This window comes from Schistocerca piceifrons, chromosome 1 (assembly GCF_021461385.2).
Source record: "Schistocerca piceifrons isolate TAMUIC-IGC-003096 chromosome 1, iqSchPice1.1, whole genome shotgun sequence".
In the NCBI taxonomy this organism is placed as follows: domain Eukaryota; kingdom Metazoa; phylum Arthropoda; class Insecta; order Orthoptera; family Acrididae; genus Schistocerca; species Schistocerca piceifrons.
In genome coordinates, this window is record NC_060138.1 from 830,297,662 (window position 1) to 830,321,039 (window position 23,378).

General features: G+C 39.9%; 1 protein-coding gene across 1 annotated transcript; it reads left to right on the forward strand.

The window, feature by feature from the left end:
• The first annotated feature begins 599 nt into the window (after positions 1-599).
• On the forward strand, positions 600-22,721 carry LOC124794957. The gene is made up of 6 exons (XM_047258676.1): positions 600-687; positions 861-1,026; positions 1,699-1,883; positions 20,354-20,486; positions 21,949-22,112; positions 22,195-22,721. The coding sequence occupies exons 2-6, from the start codon at positions 874-876 to the stop codon at positions 22,277-22,279; spliced, it is 720 nt and encodes a 239-aa protein (XP_047114632.1). The 5' UTR covers positions 600-687; positions 861-873; the 3' UTR covers positions 22,280-22,721.
• Positions 22,722-23,378: the final 657 nt, after the last annotated feature.

A 23,378-nucleotide genomic window follows, 5' to 3' on the forward strand; every position in this document is an offset into this window, starting at 1 on the left:
ATTCCATACATCAGTGAATACATAAATTCTAAAATATTGGAAGAATGGCGTGTCTGCAGATGGTATTTACTTGGCAGATTTTGGTTCGTTTGCATAGCAGACAGCATTTTCTCCACCGAGTGTTATTTATTTTATAAATGTGTTCGTGATCGCTGATTTACCTCTGTGCGAAATGTATTTTCGGATCCAACATTTGAGTTTCGTCTTCCTTGTATTTAGCTCTTCTCGCAGCTCTAATGCCATGACCTGCAGTATAACATTCATATCCGTTCATATGATTTCATATGAAGCCATACTGGTAACTGTGCAACGACGTAGAATTTGTGGGGTCCTGTGTGAACGGTAAATCATGGTGCGACAACGGAATGCCACAAGCTGTGGCGTCACATTAGTTGCGTTATGAACCTGGCTTTAGGACAACGTCATAGAGTTATTAATATGAGTGTTCAAGTTATGCTTGGAATCGTCGGTTAAAGCACAAAAACGATCAATATATTAATACATATAAACGTGGAAATGTATCCAAATATTTTCCAACGATATTTTGATGTTTCGATATCACTTGTTGCAGTCGACTGCAGCTTTGCGCATTCTTGCGACTGTCTTTTATTAATCGAAACCGCGAAGGTTGATAATAGAACCTAGAACGTAGTTGTTGATGCAAATGCGTGTTCTGAGTGTAGGAAGGTAACTGCGAGAACTGTGGAAAAAAAATCCACTTCTTCTTATATGTTACACCTTCATTATTTTGTTGTCATTATTGGCGCTGTATGTGTAATTGCCATACAACGTGCTAGATAGTGCTGCGTTTTGAGGTTATGATACAGTGTTTTTGTTTAGTTATGCTGCTTTTCTTACAGATACAGATGACAGATGTTGGATGGATGGTATTGTCGTTCTGTAGTAGCAAATGCCGAAGGAGAGGACGATGAAGATGATGAAGAAGAGGAGGAAAGTCAAGAAGAAGGAATTAATTATAAAGCCCAGTATAGGAGCTTGAAAAGGAAATTAAAGGATCTTATCTATGTGAGTTACGATTGCGACAGATTCTCGTTTGATGATGTTGATTTAAGTTTCCATGTCTGTCAACCATATATTATGTTTTCGTTATTACACTATGGCGTAGAAATGACGCAGTATTATTGAACAGCATTAGCTTTGACACATTATAGTGATTTCACGTTTAAATCGTGTAGGAGTAGGGTGTAATGAAGTTACGTATTACTTAGGTATTCGTTTGGTAAGCTTTCCTGTGACCCGGTTTGGCGTTGAATTACAGTAACACGGATATCTGATTAGAGTTATATAAGATGTTTTGTTCAATTGATGCACAGGCTTGATTTTGGCCGTGTAAACTGGAGAGATGCTTTAAGTGGGTGTAAGACTACATAATTGTATGAAGTTGTGTTACTGCCATTTGTAGAAACTGAAAATGGCAGTAATTTTTGAGAAGCTGTTCTGTATTTTATTCTTGCTTGATTCAGAATCGTTTCCCGTATGCCCATTTTCATTGTCTGAAGAGAAGTGAGACTGTTGTTGATACTGGTAGAGAATTAATTTTGGTCTAACGGTATTCATGCTAGAACAATGTATTTCTTTCTTCTGTAGTTTTAAACTGTGATTGTGCCACAATCTTTTTTTGTGTCCAGATCTTACTAATTCTCACATCACTTATTTTTGTTGGTGGGTAATTTTTAGGAAAATGAGTGTTTCCAAGAAGCACTTAGGAACAGCCAGCGGCGTCTGTTGAAGATTGCAAGGGACCGCAGTTTTCTGTTGGACAGATTACTTCAGTACGAAAAATTAGATATTACATCCAGCGAAAGTGAAGAAACGGAGTCATCAGATGATGGTGAAATTGTTCGTACAGATCAGTCTAAGAGGTAATCCTAATTTATTATTCAGTGATAAATCGGTAGTTCTAGAATTGCTGTCTTTATTTGGGAATTATTTGTGACACAGGCTATTACACTATTACTTCAGTGATAAGAGAACAGGGGTTCAATTTGTTGATTTGTATTTTACTATTTGATCATTCCATCCCAACTGATCTAATCTCCCTGCCATATAATCTCAATAAAATTAGGAATTTGGTTTATAGGTTTCACGACTTATCGAAAGTAATTTTACAAATTTTTAAAGCTTGGTATGCAGATGTACTCATTTTAATGAGAGTGATTAAAATATTGTATTGTGAAGTACTGTGTGACGTTTTTGACAAAAGATTCCGTAGTTGTACTCACTGCTGAGTACAGTAGTCAATTTACGAATTGCAGGAGGATTCATTTCGGAATAGTTCAGATATCGTGTCCACTGAAAGCGAAGAAATATTAGTCAAGAGGAATATTCAGTAGCCTACTTGTTGTTGACTTCAACCAGTGATATAATATTAATGGCTGCTGTAACATCACCTTTCAGTACGTATTTTTGAACTTTTGTTCTTAGTTTGTGAAGCCAACAAATGTGAAAGGAAAAAAGTCTTGTTGTGGCGATGGCCTGATTTTTAGTATAATCCAGTGTCTTATGTTAGGTTGGAGAATGACAGCTGGATATTGAGTTGATGAAGCCAGCGAATGTGAAAGCCAAAATTGCGGTTTTATCGGCAGACTGATCTGTACCGTAGCCTGTTTGTAAAAATTGCTTCTGATATCATGTTATAGTTGCCCTGTTGATTTATGATGTTTGTCAGGTAGTTTTGTATCAGTAATCAAAACTGATCACTAGTATTGAACATTCATCTTTATCCAAATATTCAACATGTAAAGTATCTTCAAAATTTGGCCATTAATTTTTCTTTATAAAGTTCCAAAAGGATTCTTTCTGTAAGAATCTAGAGTACTTTATGGTATGAATAATCACAAAGTCCTCTAGGCATTACTGTTGCACAGTTTGAGACATTTGGGGTAAAAAGGATCCAAAAAAGGAAATACAGAAGCGTCCGATTCCACCCGTCTCTTTGACCCATGACGTCACAAATATGGCGGAAACGACCATGCACTATGACTCCAATATGGCGCCTATGATGTCATCATGTAAACATGACCACATACACGAAAATACATTGAAAAACCAACAAACACGATCTACAGAAAACCTAATGAAACTAACGAGACAGCGTGGGAAATTGGTGGTTTTTGGGTGGGGACAAAGTAAATATAAACAAATTTAGACACACACCACCATACCAAACCACACAAAACGACGAAAAAAATGACAACACAAAACTCCCCAAATTCCACTACACACAATATCCTCTTGGAATTGGACTCTTCCCTTGACCAGTATAGGTCAACAGAAACTACCAATACCAAATTATAAAACCCAAAACTACAACCATGTCCACAATCATCACTACCTCAAAAAACACAACAAACCAACAAAATCGGAATTGAACACTTCCCTTGACCTGTTATCCTTACGAATTCTCAACATACAGCTGTCCCTGGTCCGAAATGCTGGAACTTTAGTAAGCCTCATTTCTTCACGGCATCTGAACACCTCACGACTTCATCCAAAAATCTGAATAGTTGAAGAAATTTTATTAGAAACAACACACTGTCCCCCATAATCGCCAACAACCGAAAACTGTTGACCTTGTCAGTCATATCCATACCTACCAAAGACATAAAAAAAGCAATTTACGAAAATCCACACCCGACAAACAGAAAAAGACTACAGTAACGTTGAAATAACGAAACTAAAATCAGTTAACTCTCTGAAAAATATTCCGCTGATAACACAGTCCCGATACCACACGTGTGCAATGCTATCACGCAAATGAACCCCATACTCCACGTAACACGCTACCCATAAACACACCACCAGAGAGCACCACCGATCACATCAAAACGACACCTACAAACACCCTACTCTCACAAACTAAATTCCGTGCCGTCATAACATCACACACCACAACAGCCTTACGTCATGGGTCAAAGCACACTTCTGTCGACCCCCAAAAACGTTCACACAAAGTTTTAATCCGTTTTGAAGTCCTGTAACCCAAAGGGAAATCTCCACCTTTTAGCTTATATTAACATGTGGGAGAACTGTAATTTGTTTCATGGACACACTTTGGGAATATTGCAAATTAAACGTCTAGTGGAAAATAACTTCCTTTAAATGTTTCATATAGATTTTCCTAGGTGGACTATATTACACTTCATATTTAGGCCTATCAAAGAAATTACCATTACCTGGAATTTTTAGTTGAATTTATTTATATAACTGTTGGGGTTCAGAACTGGGGTAGTCTGCACCTTTATGAATGTCTTCACATCAGACATGATGCAAAGACTAGCAAATGTTAACATTATTCCACCATCTGTGAATCATGGTTAGTATGATGTAGCTGCTCCTTTTCCATATAAAGAACGCAACTTACCCAGATTTCATTATGGGTTCTGGTAACGCTGATGAACTGCTCAACACTGTGTGGGCTTATAATTCGAATTAAGAATAGTTTTGTATGTCATCTGTTGACGTATCTACATCTATAATACATACGACACACAGTGTACTGCAGGTAGTACCCTTTGCCATTGGCAGTCGTTCCCTTTCCTGTTCCACTCGCAAATGGAATGGGGGGGGGGGGGAATGACTGCCTACTAAATGCCTGCCTAAATGCCTTTTTGCAACTGACATCTCTTATCTTGTCTTTGAAGTTGTCATGTGACATGTATCAAGGTGGCAGTAGGATCATTCTGCAGTCCATCACAAATGTATATCCACTAAATTTTGTCAGAAGTGCTTTGTCATTCTTCTTCTAGGGGTCCTCATTTAAAATGACATATTGGGTGTATATTCCATGGGACGACAAGGAAAAGTGCGAGAATTTTTTAGAATCCTGGGAATTTTTCATTGCCTTAGTTTTTGGTTAAATTTCTGTAATTTTGTCTGGTAAGGACTGATACTATAGCAAGAATATTTCTTTAACCTGCTGCAGCAATAAAACATAAATAAGAGAATAACACCAAAATAAAACTTAAGATGCAGAGAAAATGTGCCATTTACATAATGAGAACACAATGCACACACAAGCGTACACTTACAACAGATTGTGTCAGAGGCTTGAGGATGGAGAACATGCAATACTTCGTAACAACAAACTGCTTTTGACATCTCAACTCTTTGCATTTCTAACAGGTCGTGGAAAAAAATTGTGAATGGTGGTTTCAGGCAGTTACTTTGAAAGTAAATTTCCTTTTATGCAATATGGCTGAAGTTATGCTTGAGAATGTGCAATGAATGTCTTAAATCACTGACCATTTGACGCTCATTCAAAACTTAACACTTTGAGGACCAGCCATGTAGAAAAATTGCAGGCCCAAAAGACCAGCCATTTATGCCATTATTTAAAATATTACTGTCACATTTGTGTTTGATATTCTTAAAGGACAATAACAATGCCAGAAAGTATAATTATCCTTAAAAAAACTGTGAGGTGAGTTCCTGAGCAGTTTCACATGTAATGGGCTTTTCTGTGGAAATACCGAAGTGCTCGACAGAACATATAATCAGCCAGGTAACCCATGAAATGCTTGTTGCACAGCATTGAAGGTTATAATCATGCTTGTCACAAATATTCAGCTTCTGTAATTTGAGTTCTTTATATACACTCCTGGAAATGGAAAAAAGAACACATTGACACCGGTGTGTCAGACCCACCATACTTGCTCCGGACACTGCGAGAGGGCTGTACAAGCAGTGATCACACGCACGGCACAGCGGACACACCAGGAACCGCGGTGTTGGCCGTCGAATGGCGCTAGCTGCGCAGCATTTGTGCACTGCCGCCGTCAGTGTCAGCCAGTTTGCCGTGGCATACGGAGCTCCATCGCAGTCTTTAACACTGGTAGCATGCCGCGACAGTGTGGACGTGAACCGTATGTGCAGTTGACGGACTTTTTTAGCGGGGGCGTATAGTGGGCATGCGGGAGGCCGGGTGGACGTACCGCCGAATTGCTCAACACGTGGGGCGTGAGGTCTCCACAGTACATCGATGTTGTCGCCAGTGGTCGGCGGAAGGTGCACGTGCCCGTCGACCTGGGACCGGACCGCAGCGACGCACGGATGCACACCAAGACCGTAGGATCCTACGCAGTGCCGTAGGGGACCGCACCGCCACTTCCCAGCAAATTAGGGACACTGTTGCTCCTGGGGTATCGGCGAGGACCATTCGCAACCGTCTCCATGAAGCTGGGCTACGGTCCCGCACACCGTTAGGCCGTCTTCCGCTCACGCCCCAACATAGTGCAGCCCGCCTCCAGGTGTGTCGCGACAGGCGTGAATGGAGGGACGAATGGAGACATGTCGTCTTCAGCGATGAGAGTCGCTTCTGCCTTGGTGCCAATGATGGTCGTATGCGTGTTTGGCGCCGTGCAGGTGAGCGCCACAATCAGGACTGCATACGACCGAGGCACACAGGGCCAACACCCGGCATCATGGTGTGGGGAGCGATCTCCTACACTGGCCGTACACCACTGGTGATCGTCGAGGGGACACTGAATAGTGCACGGTACATCCAAACCGTAATCGAACCCATCGTTCTACCATTCCTAGACCGGCAAGGGAACTTGCTGTTCCAACAGGACAATGCACGTCCGCATGTATCCCGTGCCACCCAACGTGCTCTAGAAGGTGTAAGTCAACTACCCTGGCGAGCAAGATCTCCGGATCTGTCCCCCATTGAGCATGTTTGGGACTGGATGAAGCGTCGTCTCACGCGGTCTGCACGTCCAGCACGAACGCTGGTCCAACTGAGGCGCCAGGTGGAAATGGCATGGCAAGCCGTTCCACAGGACTACATCCAGCATCTCTACGATCGTCTCCATGGGAGAATAGCAGCCTGCATTGCTGCGAAAGGTGGATATACACTGTACTAGTGCCGACATTGTGCATGCTCTGTTGCCTGTGTCTATGTGCCTGTGGTTCTGTCAGTGTGATCATGTGATGTATCTGACCCCAGGAATGTGTCAATAAAGTTTCCCCTTCCTGGGACAATGAATTCACGGTGTTGTTATTTCAATTTCCAGGAGTGTATATTAAAAAACAAAGATTCTGTCACTTACCAGGCGAGAAAGCGCTGATAGATAGACACAATAAAAAAACACACACAAATTTCAAGCTTTCGCAACCCACGGTTGCTTCATCAGGAAAGAGGGAAAGACGAAAGGATGTGGGTTTTATGAGAGAGGGTATAATTTTTGTTTATTTATGTTCTCGAAACTTTTCCTTCTCCTTTGATAATACTCCACTCAAGTTTGGTTCTTTTGTTACAGCATTTTGAAACTGTAACTTATATTAGTGAAATGCAAGATGATTATAACTTACGTTGTTAACACGGTAAATGACACGGAAATATTAATTGTCCCCAAATATGATGGCAGACTGGCTTTTGTATCTTCCGCTGCGTAAATTGATAACTTTCTAGGCATCAAATTCATTATGATGTTCAGATGCCTACCTAGAAATGTTAGAACAATGATTGTGGTACATAGACTTGATACATGCTGTTAACATAAGAATGGCTAATGACAGACTAGATACAAAGATGTTGTGTATGTTACTGTTTGCCGCAGGAAGGGAAGAGATATTTGTGACCTGGTGTACAGGTGATTTGGAAACTGCGAAGTAGTTTATAAAACTGTCCTATTGCAACATAGAATAATTCCTGATCAGTGGCTTAGTTCATTAATAAAGGTTTAACTTAGTCCAGAATAATTGGAGCAACAAAAGTATAGTATCAGATTTGGGAATTAAATAGATGCAGTGGCACAACTGGCAACAGTAATTTTGGGTGTTTCCAGACTTCAGTACTAATCATGTTAACTAGTATCCAAAGCATTAAAACCTGTTACTGTAAAGTATGGAGTCATAACTTTATGATGGTAAGTATCAATATTTCCAAAACTGTGAATTAACTCAATCAGAATTTAACATTACATATCATTAACAATGATTTCAGCAACTCATTACTTTTAATTGATACGGTTTCCAGAAAAACTAAACACGTTACTGTGACCAGCATGTTACAAATTATCTCCTGAATAATAAATTTGCGTGAAATATAGTCTGAACACCATTTGATAGATGTGGGAATACAATATACACAGCAGTAGGACAAAAATATGGAAACCCCAAAAACACAACACACAACCATTCCTGATAGAGTGTAGGAGACCATTCACTCTCAAAACAGATTCCATTCATCCCTGAATGGATAAACACATTGCCTTCATGATTTTCAGGGGAATCTGAAATCATTCTTCCAGCATAGTAGCGGCAGGTACAGGTATTGGATGACAGGGGTGGATAGCACTCATGCACCCATCTCTCCAAAGTAGACCATAAAGGCTCAGTAATATTGTTATCTGGTGACTGGTGACGAGGGGAGGTGAGACAGTCCATCCTCGTGCTTACAAAAAAACCAATCCTGTATTATGTGAACTGTGTGGAAAGGGTCCTGTCATCTTGGAACACAGCATCACAATTTGGGGAAAAAACTTTGTACTGAGGGATGAACCTGACCATTCATAACCCTTGGCAGTAATGCAACCTTTCAGAGTAACCATGGAGCCAGTGGGGCACCATGGATATAATCACTGAATCTCGGCCACATTTCAGACATAAATTCGGCCAGAAGTTGGAAACAACGAAAAATGAGGCTCATCTGCTCAAATAACATTGTTCCATAGTCAGGGTTTTATGTCTTAGTCACTTAAGTTTTCGTATTACATGCTTGTGCATCGTTGATGAGTGGTTTTAGAATTCCAACTTGCCCTGGAATTCCCTGCTTATGGATCTCCCCTCATATTGCTCTGGTGCTAACAGGGTTCGTGAGTGTGAAATTCAATTTGCAGGGCCATACACAGCTGTCGTCCTCTTTATTTTTCATCGTAATCATATGGTGCCTCTTGAAATGCTGCACATTTAGGCTACTTTTGTTAGTTACTTTTGTTATAGAAGCACCCACCATACAAGTACCACCAGCAGTTTGCCCTCATTCAAATTCACTAACTCTTTCATAATGCACTCACACTTGCAATGTGTTTGGGACATTGCACAGGTTCTTTTTTTAGACAAATACTACAGCACAGTCTGCAGGCTTAGCTAGTATCTGCATTTGTTCAAGCATGCACTTCTCGCAGTGTTTCAATATTTGTGACCCACCTCCCGTAACAGCGTGAAAGTGTGTGGGTACAAATCTAGTGCATAGCAAGACTGTGAAAGAGCAGGTTTGCCTATAAATGTTTGTAGGCAATGCTATTTTAACAGAGCAAGCTGGAACTGTTCCATCTGCTATTATCGGATCTCCATTTTATCTTCTTCTCCTCATTTTTCAATTAAAATGATATATATATATATATATATATATATATATATATATATATATATATATATATATATATATATATATATATATATATATATAAAAAGAAAGATGATGAAACTTACCAAACAAAAGCGCTGGCAGCTCGATAGACACACAAACATACACACAAAATTCAAGCTTTCACAACAAGCTGTTGCCTCATCAGGAAAGAGGGAAGGAGAGAGAAAGACGAAAGGATGTGGGTTTTAAGGGAGAGGGTAAGGAGTCATTCCAATCCCGGGAGCGGAAAGACTTACCTTAGGGGGAAAAAGGACGGGTATACGCGCGCGCACACACACACACACACACACACACACACACACACACACACACACACACACACACACACATACACACATATATATATATATATATCCACACATATACAGACACAAGCACTCGTGCACCCATCTCTCCAAAGTAGACCATAAAGGCTCAGTAATATTGTTATTTGGTGACTGGTCACGAGGGGAGGTGAGGCAGTCCATCCTTTTTTCCTCCTAAGGTAAGTCTTTCCGCTCCCGGGTTTGGAATGACTCCTTACCCTCTCCCTTAAAACCCACATCCTTTCGTCTTTCCCTCTCCTTCCCTCTTTCCTGATGAGGCAACAGCTTGTTGTGAAAGCTTGAATTTTGTGTGTATGTTTGTGTGTCTGTCGACCTGCCAGCACTTTCATTTGGTAAATCACATCATCTTTGTTTTTAGATATATTTTTCCTACGTGGAATGTTTCCGTCTATTATAAACCCCCCCCCCCCCCCCCCCCACACACACACACACACACACACACACACACACACACACACACACACACACACACACACACACACACACAGAGATATATATAGACACACACACACCATACGTTATGTTAACAATTTAAAATGTTTTCTGTGTTTCTTTATGTTTCCATTGAGATCTTATATGATGATTCCTCAGTTAGGGGAGTCATATGATACTCAGTACCAATTTGTCTTGCTTTAGTGTGGATTCATATACCATTAGTTGCTACGCAATAAGGTTATATATATATATATATATATATCATTTTAATCAAAAAATGAGGAGAAGAAGATGAAATGGAGATCCGATAATAGCAGATGGAACAGTTCCAGCTTGCTCTGTTAAAATAGCATTGTCTACAAACATTTATAGGCAAACCTGCTCTTTCACAGTCTTGCTATGCACTAGATTTGTACCCACACACTTCCACACTGTTACGGGAGGCGCAAAAATCTTAAACGCTCCTTTACTTTATGGCACAGTTCTAGTGTCGCAACACTAACGTTTGTGCCCATTTCCATGCCATAGTAATGGATGATTTATTCATTGCTGTCTTTTGTATACCTTAGACTCTTTGACCAGCTGCTGATCTAGCTTGTCCCCATGCCATCGCATGAATCAAATATGTCTGGAGCTGCTTCTACTTGCACCTCCAACAAGCTGTTCGAGGAAATGCATCAATCACACTTTCATTTCTTGTCCTTGACCCATGGAATTTCTTATTGAATCTTTTAAGCCTATTACCTCAAATGGCTGTATCAAAGTGGTTGTTATGCTGATGCTCTCTACGTCTGTTGTTGCTCTAAATGTGAGGCATCAATTGCATCTCTTGTATTTCTGTTGTATTCTCAATTGGTCAATCCATCCCCTTGGTTACATTAATTGTCACTTTTCCAATCGGCCACATGCATATTTTGGTGCCACCCATCTACCCTCTTGTAATAAATCAACTTCATGAATCATCACCAAAAATTCCTCAGTGACTTTGTCATGTAGTGTGAGCAACTTCTCAAGGTACTCGATTGTTATTTTGTTTAGTTATATAAACAAATGTCTGTTGGTGACCTCTCGTGGTCCAAGCACTTTGCTTTCTTCAGATATTCCCTGAAATATTGTCAAGCCATACTATTGACTGTTGTACATTTCATAGTCAAAGTTCTCATAATCTTGATATCTTTCTGTGGCACCTGCTGCCCACAAGCACTGAACTTGCATTCGGGACGATGATGGTTCAAACCTGCGTTCAGCCATCCTCATCTAGGTTTTCTGTGATTTCCCTAAATTGCTTCAGGCAAATGCCTGGATGGTTCCTTTGAGAGGGCATGGCTGACGTCCTTCCCTAATCCGGGCTTGTGCTCTGTCTCTAATGGCCTCGTTGTTGACAGGACATTAAACACAAATCTCCTCCTCCTGCCCACAAGCGGTGTCACCTTGCAGCTGATCTGTAGCAAAAAGTTACTTATGTTGCTCATCACATCAGCAATAAGACAAAACACCAGGAAATGATTTGACAAAAACAAATAGGTAGACTTACTTCCTTCCAAGCGGAAGGTGTAAGTTGCTACCTTCTGCAACAGGGACCCGTCCAGCTAACTTCTCCCCCACTTCATTTGTAGTGCTGTACTGCTCTTGTGATGTACAAAATTTGCCCACTCAGCTTTTAAGTGCAGAGATCTGTGAGTTCAGTGCACAGATTTTCCATTACAGATCTTGGGATGGGAGCATTATCTCCCTCAGTGCCTTGGCTTGTAATTTTATCATGTTGACTTGCACTTGCACAGTGTGTAGTTCACTTAGTACCTGGCACTGAGCCTTAGATACATCCTCAACAAGAACCATAACTTAGTTAACCTTTGTTAGCTCCAGGTTTACCAACTTTGTATTTAACCTTTCATTAACAAAAGTTTCAGTTTCCTTGTATTGTTGGGAAAATGCCTTTTTGGGGCTCTTGTTGTGGCCTTCCTGTTGACTTGTGCACTGTTCATCTAACCTACAGGGTTGCTCTTTGTGCCACTCATCAAACTTTTTCTCCAAAATATCCATGAATTTTTTTGTCCAGCTACTCGGTTGATTTTACTAACTCCTGTCAGAGTCTATACTCCAGCTTTTTAAATTTCTGATTTAATGTTAACAGCTTGGTTTGTCAGCCAGGTGTTCACTGTTTTTTTGAATGCAGCTACATCTATATGACTGCTCTGCAATTCACAGTTAAGTCTGTGGCAGACACAGCTTTTTGAGAAGTTGCTGTCTTGACAATAGTGACATTCTTCTTGACTCATCCTCAGCAAAGGTTTTTAGTTGCAACATCAGCACAGCAAATTGTTCTGCTGTGGCTATAGATACTAAAAATTCCATACTAGGCTAATATCTAAGTGTTTGCCCCCTGGATAAAAATTGTGAGTGTAGAATCAATACTAAATTAATGTATGTTGGCAAGTGTAGTGGATGTCAACAATGCGTACAACCGTCCTCAACCAATCTGAAGCTGTCGTCTCTGAAACAGTTTAGCAGCACTCAAACATACTGGTCTGCTAATATATCAGATCTGCTGCTGCGCAGTCATATATACTGTAAGAAATTTAATTTGCGCTTTTCAGATGCACATCCTACTCCAAAGATAAACTGAAAAAATAAGACTAAACTAAAAAATAACTGCTCTCTGGTGAAAGTCTATACTACAACCATTAAGTAATAGTAACTTGTGTGTGTTTGCTGACATTGCTCTCTGTCATACATTTTGTTTTAAACAATGGAAAATCCAGGATGGAATGTAACACTATTATGAAAAGGGTAGTTGCTGCATACCATATAGTGGAAATGTACCAGCCTCCTCCTTACTCTGATCACCCATTTGCGTCTCCCATCATGCACTGCTCCTTGCAGTCTGGCTTTATCTCCCAGAGACCTTGGTTATGTGTCTTTTTGTTCTGCCTATCTGTGCTCAGCATGTCCGCTATATGGTGAATAGCAACTACCCCTTTCATAGTATATTTGGTTTTCTCATTTTAATTCCTTCCTATCACCTTTTGGCTCTTTACAGTTTCCAGTGCTCGCCAGACTGGGTTCATTAGTGCTGGTTAAATGTGAAACAGAAATTACAAGACATGCATTAGTACATACCATTACGACTACTGTATTTATGTGTAAATTGACTCTTATGAAACTTTGCATATGAAGATTGCTGTCCTGTCCCTGTTTGGTTGTTGTCTATAACATACGTTTTATTGGAATACGAATTCCTCCTAAAAATATGTTATGTATTTGCTACTAGACAAATGGAGCTTTAAACAAAAGAAATAGTGATTAATATTGAAAAATGTAGCGAAGGCAACTTTTTTGAACTCGTCTGTTTTTAGTGACCTTTTCCCTTTACAAATATTTGTTTATCCTTATTGCTAGCAAATATTCTCCTACGAACGTCTGCTTCAGTCAGTGATACAGAAAGAAGTACCATATTCAGATTTTTATTATAGGATGAATAACTAACTAAAGCCTACTGAAATGAAAATGATCTATTCCTGCTACTGAGAGGGGAAGCGTATGAGTTAAAACACCACTTGCGTAGCACATAGCAGGATTGTGGTTTATTCTGATATCTGAACTGTCACTAATAGTGATTGCTCATATTTTCTCTTAACGTATTTAACTTACCTGATAGTGTTCAAATTTTGGGTAATTGTTTTGTAAGGTTTGTGAGAGGCTGTTTTGAAACATACAGTATCCATGTAGGCTGGAATTGGTACACAGAGAGAGATTGCGAGTGGTGAAGTCAATGGAATAAGGTTCAAATATGTACCAAATCATTTACATAGTTCACTATATCAGTGTGCCATGTCACCACAAGCAGTTACTTCCCCCGTATTTACTCGAATCTAAGCCGCACTTTTTTTCCGGTTTTTGTAGTCCAAAAAACCGCCTGCAGCTTAGAATCGAGTGCAAAGTAAGCGGAAGTTCTGAAAAATGTTGGTAGGTGCCGCAACAACTAACTTCTGTCGTCGAATATATGTAGCGCTACGCAGGCGTGAGGCATGCTTCGCAGGCTCAAAGACAAGTACTGGCACCAAAACCTCTGCGTTAGTAAATAAATAAAAAACAGGTGGAAGACGAGCTTTTTTTTTCTCCGCCCCGACTTTCGACCACTGCATTTTCATACATTATCCAACGAAGTAAATACAAATTCCGTATTGTTCCTCTTCGGACGTAGCAGCATTTCAATGTACTACGAAAATCCGACTGGCAAGACTGTTTGGGATATTTGTCAATATGGCCAACTCTGCTTTCTGAATTTTTTCCTAACTGTGAGAAGAAATGGTTGCTAATAGGAACTTTTATGAATTGTGAATCACATGCAGTATTCTCTTCACCATAAGAATAATACGAATATAAACATTTTGCCATGGATTCTTTCGTGTTTGCTGCTATCTCATTTAAATCCTGTCCGCCTAATAAACTACGAAACTAGAGTGAGACAACAGCAGACGCAGAAGAATATACATACCATGTCATGTTTATATTCGTATTATTCTTATGCCTAATAGTGATACAGTCAAAAATGAAGCACGGCAATTGACTAGATTTTTAAATCTAAGATGACTCTAATTTCTGTGCACAATGTAATGTACTAAAGAGGCGTCTGTAAAGATTTTCAAACGGAAAAAATTTTCGCTAAATTCTCGTTCAGAACATCTTCTATCATACACAGTCTATTATTTGATTCTTGTTGATCATTATCAAAGAAAGCAGCAGTGTAAGCAGCAACGAATAGCAGTCTCATGCCATTGTTTCGCTAATGAGACGATTCCTCTCTTTGTTTTTTTTTAATTATAAGCGGCGGTAGCTTGCACAAAAGCAAGCCATGCCGCGAGCGGCGACAGGCCGTAAACCCTCATTTTCAGAATGCGACAAACAATGCATGACACAGTACAGTAATGCATTTTCAGCTTTGAGTGACGGAAACACCTATAACAAAGAGAACTGCTCTTGTCAGATCAAAGAAAAATAAGCAATCAATTCAAACCAGATGAAGCACGTGAAAAAGGAAGGGTACCCGTATAAATATGGACGAAGCGCCTGACGCATAACAACAGCTACCTGGTAAAGCTTAACTGCTAAGCTTACGACTCGAACCAAACTACTACAGCTGTATCGTCATTCATTCAACCTAAATTGTGTGTCATATTACAATGGACCAAGTTTGTTTCGATTTGGAAGTGCGGCCTAAAACTTTTCTCTCCCCTTGAATTTCAAGTCTCAGATTTCAGGTGCGGCTTAGATTCGGGAAAATTTTTTTTCCTCGAATTCGAGTCTCATTTTTCAGGTGTGGCTTAGATTCGAGTGCGGCTTAAATTCGAGTAAATACGGTATGTCTACATCCTTATTCTGAAGCCACTGTGAAATGTATGGCAGAAGGTACTTCCCATTGTACCAGTTGCTAAGTTTTCTTCCCAGTCCACTCGTGTACTGAGCACAGGAAGAAAGATAGCTTAAACACCTCTGTGCCACCGTAATTGCTCCAATTTTCACTTTGTGATCCCAATGGGAGTGGTACGTATTGTATTGCAGTATATTCCTGGGTTCTTACTTAAAGTTGGTAATTCCAGCTTTCTAAGTCAGATTTCGCAGGATAACTTGTCTCTATCTTCATGCTTTTGCCAGTGAAACGAACCTGTGACCATTTGCATTGCCCCCCTTTGTATACGTTCACTATCCCATGTTAATCTTATTTTGTACATGTTGCACACACTCGAGAAATATTGTGGGACGAGTTGCAAAAGTGTTTTGTAAGTAGTCTCCTTTGTAGGCTGATTACGTTGCACTAATATGTTACCAGTGAACTGAAATCTGCTACCAGTTTTACCTACTGTTGAGTCTAAGTGAGGATTTCATCTCATATCCCTATAAATTGTTACTCCTGTGTATCTGTGGTTTGACCAGTTTCCAGCTGTGCCTCATTGATGTTGTAGTCACAGGATACTATAGTTCTTTGTTTTCTGAAGTGCATAAAGTTACATTTCTAACATTTAAAGCTTGTGCTAATCTTCGTACCAGTTTGAAATCTTACCAAGATACAATTGAACAGTTTTTAAGTACTTCATTGTACAGTACATAATTATAAATAACTGTACCATCTGGAAAAAGTTTGAGGTTATACTTAATATTGTCTGCAAGATCATTAATGTACAAGATGAACAGCACAGGTCCCAACACATGTACTGCACTCATTATTCCATCAAGAAATCATTATTGCTTGGGATTTTTAATGATTATGAAAAGCAGCTATTGATACCTTCCCAGGTTTGAAATTCAGTGAGGAATCATAATGAGCATATTCTTCAATCGGCTGTGAATTCTTGCAAAGGATTTGTTGTAGCCTCCATTCAAAGCCAGATCATCATGTTCGAAAATGCTTGAGGCTGGTGATGGTGATCTGACAATGATGATAAGTTTGTCAGCATGAAAGGTGTTAGAGAAAAAGTTACCATGCTTAACTTGTTTTGGTGCCTTACCATTAAAGTTTCAAAAGAGGGCCTACTGTTTAAAAGACAGGAAAACATTGTGGTAAGTGGACACATCACTTTATGGTTTAAATTCTTCTGAGCTGCCCAGTTGTAAAAGCTGTGAAGTTTTCATTGATTAGCGTGACATATTAAAGCTGTGCATTTCAAATCATGCTAAGAAAACTGTAGGTTGTTTGTTTGGGGTGTGTGAAAAAGACAGTTACTGAGTTCATCGTTCCAAAAAGAACTTTTAAATTCCTTAGAAGTTAAAAATGAAAATGGCATACTGGCATTGGCAGAAAATAAGAGGGGCAGATTTCATACTGAAGAAACAAAAAAGGGCCTTTTTTCATTTCTTTCTTTTTTTTTTCCCCACTCTGACAATTTTTGTCAGCTTTGTGCAGCTGTGGTGATAAGACGATTGTATCCTGCAGTTTCTAAGTTGGTAGCTACAGTTAGCAGTGAGTCAATGCAATAAGTTTCACAAGGAGACCACTCTTAACTACTATGTAATCTTTTGTCAAATGTGACAAAGAATTTTGAGTGTCAAGCATGACATTTTCTTGAATTAGTGCAACACGTCAGGTATTGCAGTCAAGAACTACAAATTTGTATAGTTATGTTTAGGAAGTTTGGACTCTACACACCAAATTTTAGCAAAATCTGTGATGCTAAAGTGGAGGGGGAGGGACATAGACCAAGTTTCCTGGAATGAGTCTAATGATATGCTAAGGACCTTGCTACTCATACTACATGTAATTGAATATGAAGGGGTTATAATATTCAAAGTGGCAGCTAATACACAAGTGTTGGCAAAATTAAGAGCTAAATTTTAAACTTAATAAAGCAAATTTTATGATATTCTATTCGAGCTATGTCAGAATATTCTGGCTTTCAGCAGTTTTCTGTGCAGGTTTTTTCAGGAGAACACTATTACCGGCCCCAGGAGATACAGAGAGACTTAAGTACAGTTACTTTCTGGAAAGCTATAGATATTCTTTGCTCCTCTCCCTTTGGAGAAGGACTCCGTACCAGTACTAGTCCTAGCCAATGTGAACTTCTTTCTTTATGACAAAGTTGCAGGATGTTAATGTAATCCTTGGAAGATGCTGTGAAAAACAAAAAGGGTACATACTGCCTAAATAATTTCCTTGCTTGTTGCTAGGTTAGGGCAACATTGCCTTGCTCTATAGGAGCAGTGCATTGATTCTTTTTTTGCTCATTTGTTGTTATTGAAACGAACTTATTCTCTCCTGCTGCCGCCAGTTCTTCAAAGAATCGAACGTTCATGTATAAAACAGCTCCAAACATCTGATTTCTTTACAAATAAGACAATGTTCACCTCGGTTCAGAGAGTTCCGGGACCTGTACAGAAAATAGGAATAGAGATCAATATAAATATAATTTTCTCCCTTTTTATTGCTCATGAAAACCACACATTCCATGTTGTACCATTATACAGTGCGACCTTGAGAGGTGGTGGTCCAGATTGCTGTACACACCGGTACCTCTAATACCCAGTAGCACATCCTCTTGGATTGATGCATGCCTGTATTTGTCATGGCATACTAGCCTAAACTCCATCAAGACACGATTGGTCCAGATTGTCCCACTCCTAAACGACGATTCGGCGTAGAGCCCCCAGAGTGGTTGGTGGCTCATGTCGTCCATAAACAGCCCTTTTCAATATATCCCAGGCATGTTCGATAGGGTTCATATCTGGAGAACATGCTGGCCACTCTAATCGAGCAATGTCATTATCCTGAAGGAAGTAATTCACAAGATGTGAACGATGGGGGCGTGAATTGTCGTCCATTAAGACGAATGCCTCGCCAATATGCTGCCAATATGGTAGCACTATCAGTTGGAGGATGGAATTTACCTATCGTACAGCCGCTACGGCGCCTTCCATGACCACCAGCAGCGTACATTGGCCCCACATAATGCCACCCCTATAAACAGGAGGGAACCTCCACCTTGCTGGACAGTGCGTCTAAGGCATTCAGCCTGACCGGGTTGCCCACAAACACGTCTCTGACGATTGTCTGGCTGAAGGCATATGAGATACTCATCAGTGAAGAGAATGTCATGCCAATCTTAAGCGGTCCATTTGGCAGTTTGTTGGGCCCATCTGTACCGCGCTGCATGGTGTTGTGGTTGCAAAGATGGACCTCGCCATGGACATCCGGAGTGAAGTCGAGCATCATGCAGCCTATTGCACATGGTTTGAGTCGCAACACAAAGTCCCGTGGCTGCACGAAAAGCATTATTCAACATGGTGGTGTTGCTGTCAGGATTCCTCCGAGCCATAATCCATAGGTAGTGGTCAGCCACTGCAGTAGTAGCCCTTAGGCGGCCTGAGTGAGGCATGTCATCGACAACTCGTGTCTCTGTGTATCTCCTCCATGTCTGAACAACATTGCTTCGTTTCACTACGAGATGCCTGGACACTCCGCTTGTTGAGAGCCCTCCTGGCACAAAGTGACAATGCAGATGCGATCAAACCACAGTATTGGCCGTCTAGGCAGGGTTGAACTACAGATAACAGGAGCCGTGTACCTCTTTCCTGGTGGAATGACTGGAACTGATAGGCTGTCTGACCCTCTGTATAACAGGCGCTGCTCGTGCATGGTTGTTTACATCTTTGGGTGGGTTTAGCGACATCTCTGAACAGTCGAAGGGACTGTGTCTGTGATAAAATATCCACAGTCAACATCTATCTTCCGGAGTTCTGGGAACTGGGGTGATGCAAAACCTGTTTCGATTTTTACTTGGCCTTATGCGTGCAAACAAGATAAAGTTTAGAAAAGGCTTGAAATTATGTGTAAAGACAGTTGAAAGTTGCTAAGAGCTCTCATTCTCAAATCTGGATGAATATAACTGGGTAACTGGCATGTCATGAGTTACACTGCCTGAAGACATACGCAATTTCTGATTGTAGTCCTTCTCTTACTGGGTTGAACCTCTAACATAAGATTATCTGTCTGAACGAGTAGATTATGACAGACTTTAAAATTTTTAAATTCGGTCAGTGTTTATATGAACTACTGAAAATTTTTGTTGCCCTTAGCTGTTAGGCAATCTGCAACTGAGGCTGTGCATCATGAACAATGAATCAGGTTAGCTATTCAGTAATATTGATTGCATAAATTCGGTAGTTCCAATATCTGGGAACACTTTGGCAGATTTATTGTTTGTTCTTAAGATTTACATCTGTCCATAAAAAAATACCATCCGTTGTACGGTTACGTGTAAGTAACAATTGAGAGAATTTAAAATAATTCATCATGCAAGGCAGCTATTATTGGTTGGTGCATTTAGTTATGTTTCAGCTCACGTCATGACTTTTTTACATGATTCTCTTCCAATTGTAAGGTGAACCCAGACTGAAAAATCAAATGTATTGAGCCAGACCACACAAAAAATGACATAATGAACAAGAGACAACGGCAATAATATCATAAGCCTGCTAATACTGCCTATACAAAAATCTCCAGTTATTGCTTTGCACTGTGGTGTGTGCCCCTTTGAAATAGTAGTCAAAGTGCTGCGAGACAGAGAGAGAGATAGAGATAGATAGATAACGCGGGAGGGCCTCTTTATATTTATTTGCAAGATAATTTTGCTTGTTGTAGTTAAAATACAAATGGCTGATAATGGAACTTAATTTAATAGTGCAAATTCTCTAATTCTGTTTACAGAAGGAAAGTAGAGCAGAACATCAACAATCACACGTCAGTAGGTCAGTCATCCTCTGGAGCTGCCAGGAACCATAACCCAGTCAAGAAGAAGAGACCACAACTTAAAACTCCAAAGCAGAATAGTACTCCTCCAGTAAGTGTAATTGCTGTGGTTTAAACACTGTAATTGTGTAAAAGTTTACTTGTTGGTAGAGTTCGTAATTAGTTTCAGCCTAATGATTTTACGAGGGTCACTCCAAAAGAAATGCACACTGTTTTTGTAAAAATACAGTTTCATTCTGCATGTGTGAAAGTTTTACAGTGTGTAGATACATCCTTCACGCTTTTTTCAAACTTAGTTCAACCTATTCCCGTGAGTGGCGTCGTCACAGCATGTCTTCAAGATTGCTGCTACACTTGACGTTCGTCAGAAGCAACGTGCTGTCATAGAATTTCTGTGCTCTGAAAACAAGACAGTGGGAAACATCCACAAGAGGTTGAAAAAGGTGTATGGAGATGTTGCTGTCGATCGCAGTACAGTTAGTCGGTGGGCAAGCAGGTTACATGATGAAAGTAGGACGGCAGCGGCAGGCCTCGTACTGCACACACTCCAGACAGTGTGCAGAGAGTTAACGAATTGGCGACTGCTGACAGATGCATCACAGTGAGTGAATTGTCACGCTACGTTGGGATAGGGGAAGGAAGTGTTTGCAGAATACTGAAAGTGTTGGTGTTAAAAAAGGTTTGTGCCGGGTGGGTTCCCAGGATGTTGACAATGGCTCATAAAGAAACAACGGTATGCAGCAAACTTTTGGAACAGTACGAGAATGTGGAGATGAATTTCTTGGAAGAATTGTGACAGGAGATGAAACATGGCTCCATCATTTTTCACCAGAGATGAAGAGGCAGTCAATGGAGTGGCATCATGCAAATTCACCCAAGGGAAAAAAAAAAAAAAAAAAAAAAATTCAAAACCACACCTTCTGCTGGAAAAGTTATGGCTACGGTGCTTTTCGATTCCGAAGGACTCTTGCTTGTGGACATCATGCCAAGTGGAACCACCATAAATTCTGATGCATATGTGATGACACTGAAGAAACTTCAAGCTCGAGTGAGTAGTGTTCAACCACATCGGCAAAAGCAGGATGTTTTGCTGTTGCACGACAATACATGGCCACATCTCAGTCAAAAAACCATGAAGCGATCACAAAACTCGGGTGGACAACACTGAAACACCCGCCTTACAGTCCTGACCTGGCTCCATGTGACTATCATCTCTGTTGGAAACTGAAAGACTCTCTTCATGGAACAAGGTTTAAAGATGATGACTCCCTTGTGCACGCTGCCAAACAGTGGCTCCAACAGGTTGGTCCAGAATTTTATCGTGCAGGTATACAGGCGCTGGTTCCCAGATGGTGTAAGGCAGTTGAGAGGGATGGAAATTACATGGAGAAATGAAAATATTGTTCCTAAAGGATGTATCTACACACTGTAAAACTTTCAGACATGTAGAATAAAAAGACGGATATTATTTTTTTTTTTTTTAAGTGTGCATTTCTTTTGGAATGACCCTCGTATATGTTGGTGATTGGTTTATTGAAGTGATTCATTTCTAGGTATTCGGAAATGTGCCAGTTACCATGCTCTCAGATGGGCATATGACTCCAGAAGAAGTTGAACGACATTTGGAATCTAGGCAGTCATATCTGGAGCTTGTACCAGAAAAGGCCCTGCCCACAGTACCTGCAGAGATGTTCAGTAATGATCCATCTTTAGACAGGTAATGTATTACAATTAATTATACATAAATTGTTAATTCTCACCATGTTGATGATTCTTAAAGATAAGTCTTGTTTTTCCAGTGAATCAAATGAAATATTTGAACTAGAAACATCTCCAAGCAATATGGGTGAAGACTGTCTGAGTGTTGACATGATAGCTGAGTGAACAATGTCAACAAGAAAAATGAGCTTTCATAAGCATTAGTTACTATTAATGTATGCTTAAGTAAGAACAGCAATATTCTGTGTAAATACAGTTCACGTTTATGTGATTATTTTCTCATTTCAGTTGTCTTTTTCTCTGTAAATAATTTGCTAGTATTGTATGTTTTCACTAACACAAATGTGAACCAAGCTAGCAAGAAAATAGCCTTTGTGGAGAAAATCTGTGATAAGCTTGTTGAAAGAATATTTGTGTTGTCTTCTCATTTCTTTCCAGTACATTTAAGCTGTGAATGTCCAATCCATAGCTGCTGCATGAATGACGTATTACAGAACACTGTACCACTTTTCAGTGTAATTTAGTGCTGATTTTAGTAAGGTAATTTTTTATGTATATTTGCCGTACTCTGTAACATGATGCCTTAAAATAAATATAAATGATGCCATTTTTTATTGTATGAATATACCATTTTTTCCGTTAAGAAGAAAATGACGATTTCTACAAAGTTTTTTTTTTATTTTTTTATTTTATTTGCAGATGATTTTCAGCCAACATGAGTTCATTAATGAATGGGAGCTATGTATAAAGGACAGTTGCACAGGGCTGGGGGGAGGGGGGGGGGGGGAGAATCTCTTGATATAATAGTACGTATTCATGGATTTCCATGTTGTGTGTGATTTTCTACTCATATTTGTCAAAGAAATCAAAAAATGGTAATTACATCATGCCACATTCCCAAGGAAAAAAAGCTTGTCTTCACACCAAATGTAGATTTAAACACCATGGGCCTCCATTTGAGAAGATCAGAATTCACATTCCCCTCTGGTAATGCACACATGCCTGTGTGGTTCTTTTGCATAGGAAATTGCACATTCTCTTTCTCATCCTTGTGTACTGAATTTGCTTGGTGCCTTCCTAGAAGAGAGTCTCCATTCCTTCCAAACTAACCATGTAAGCATTGACTAGATGTGGCTTAAATTCAAAACAGTAGTACTGACTGCAGTTGAGACATTTTTAGCAAATAAATTAATAAGAGACAGAACTGATCTCCCAAAACAGGTCAGAACACTGTTGTAGAAGCAACAAAAAAAGCATGCCAAAT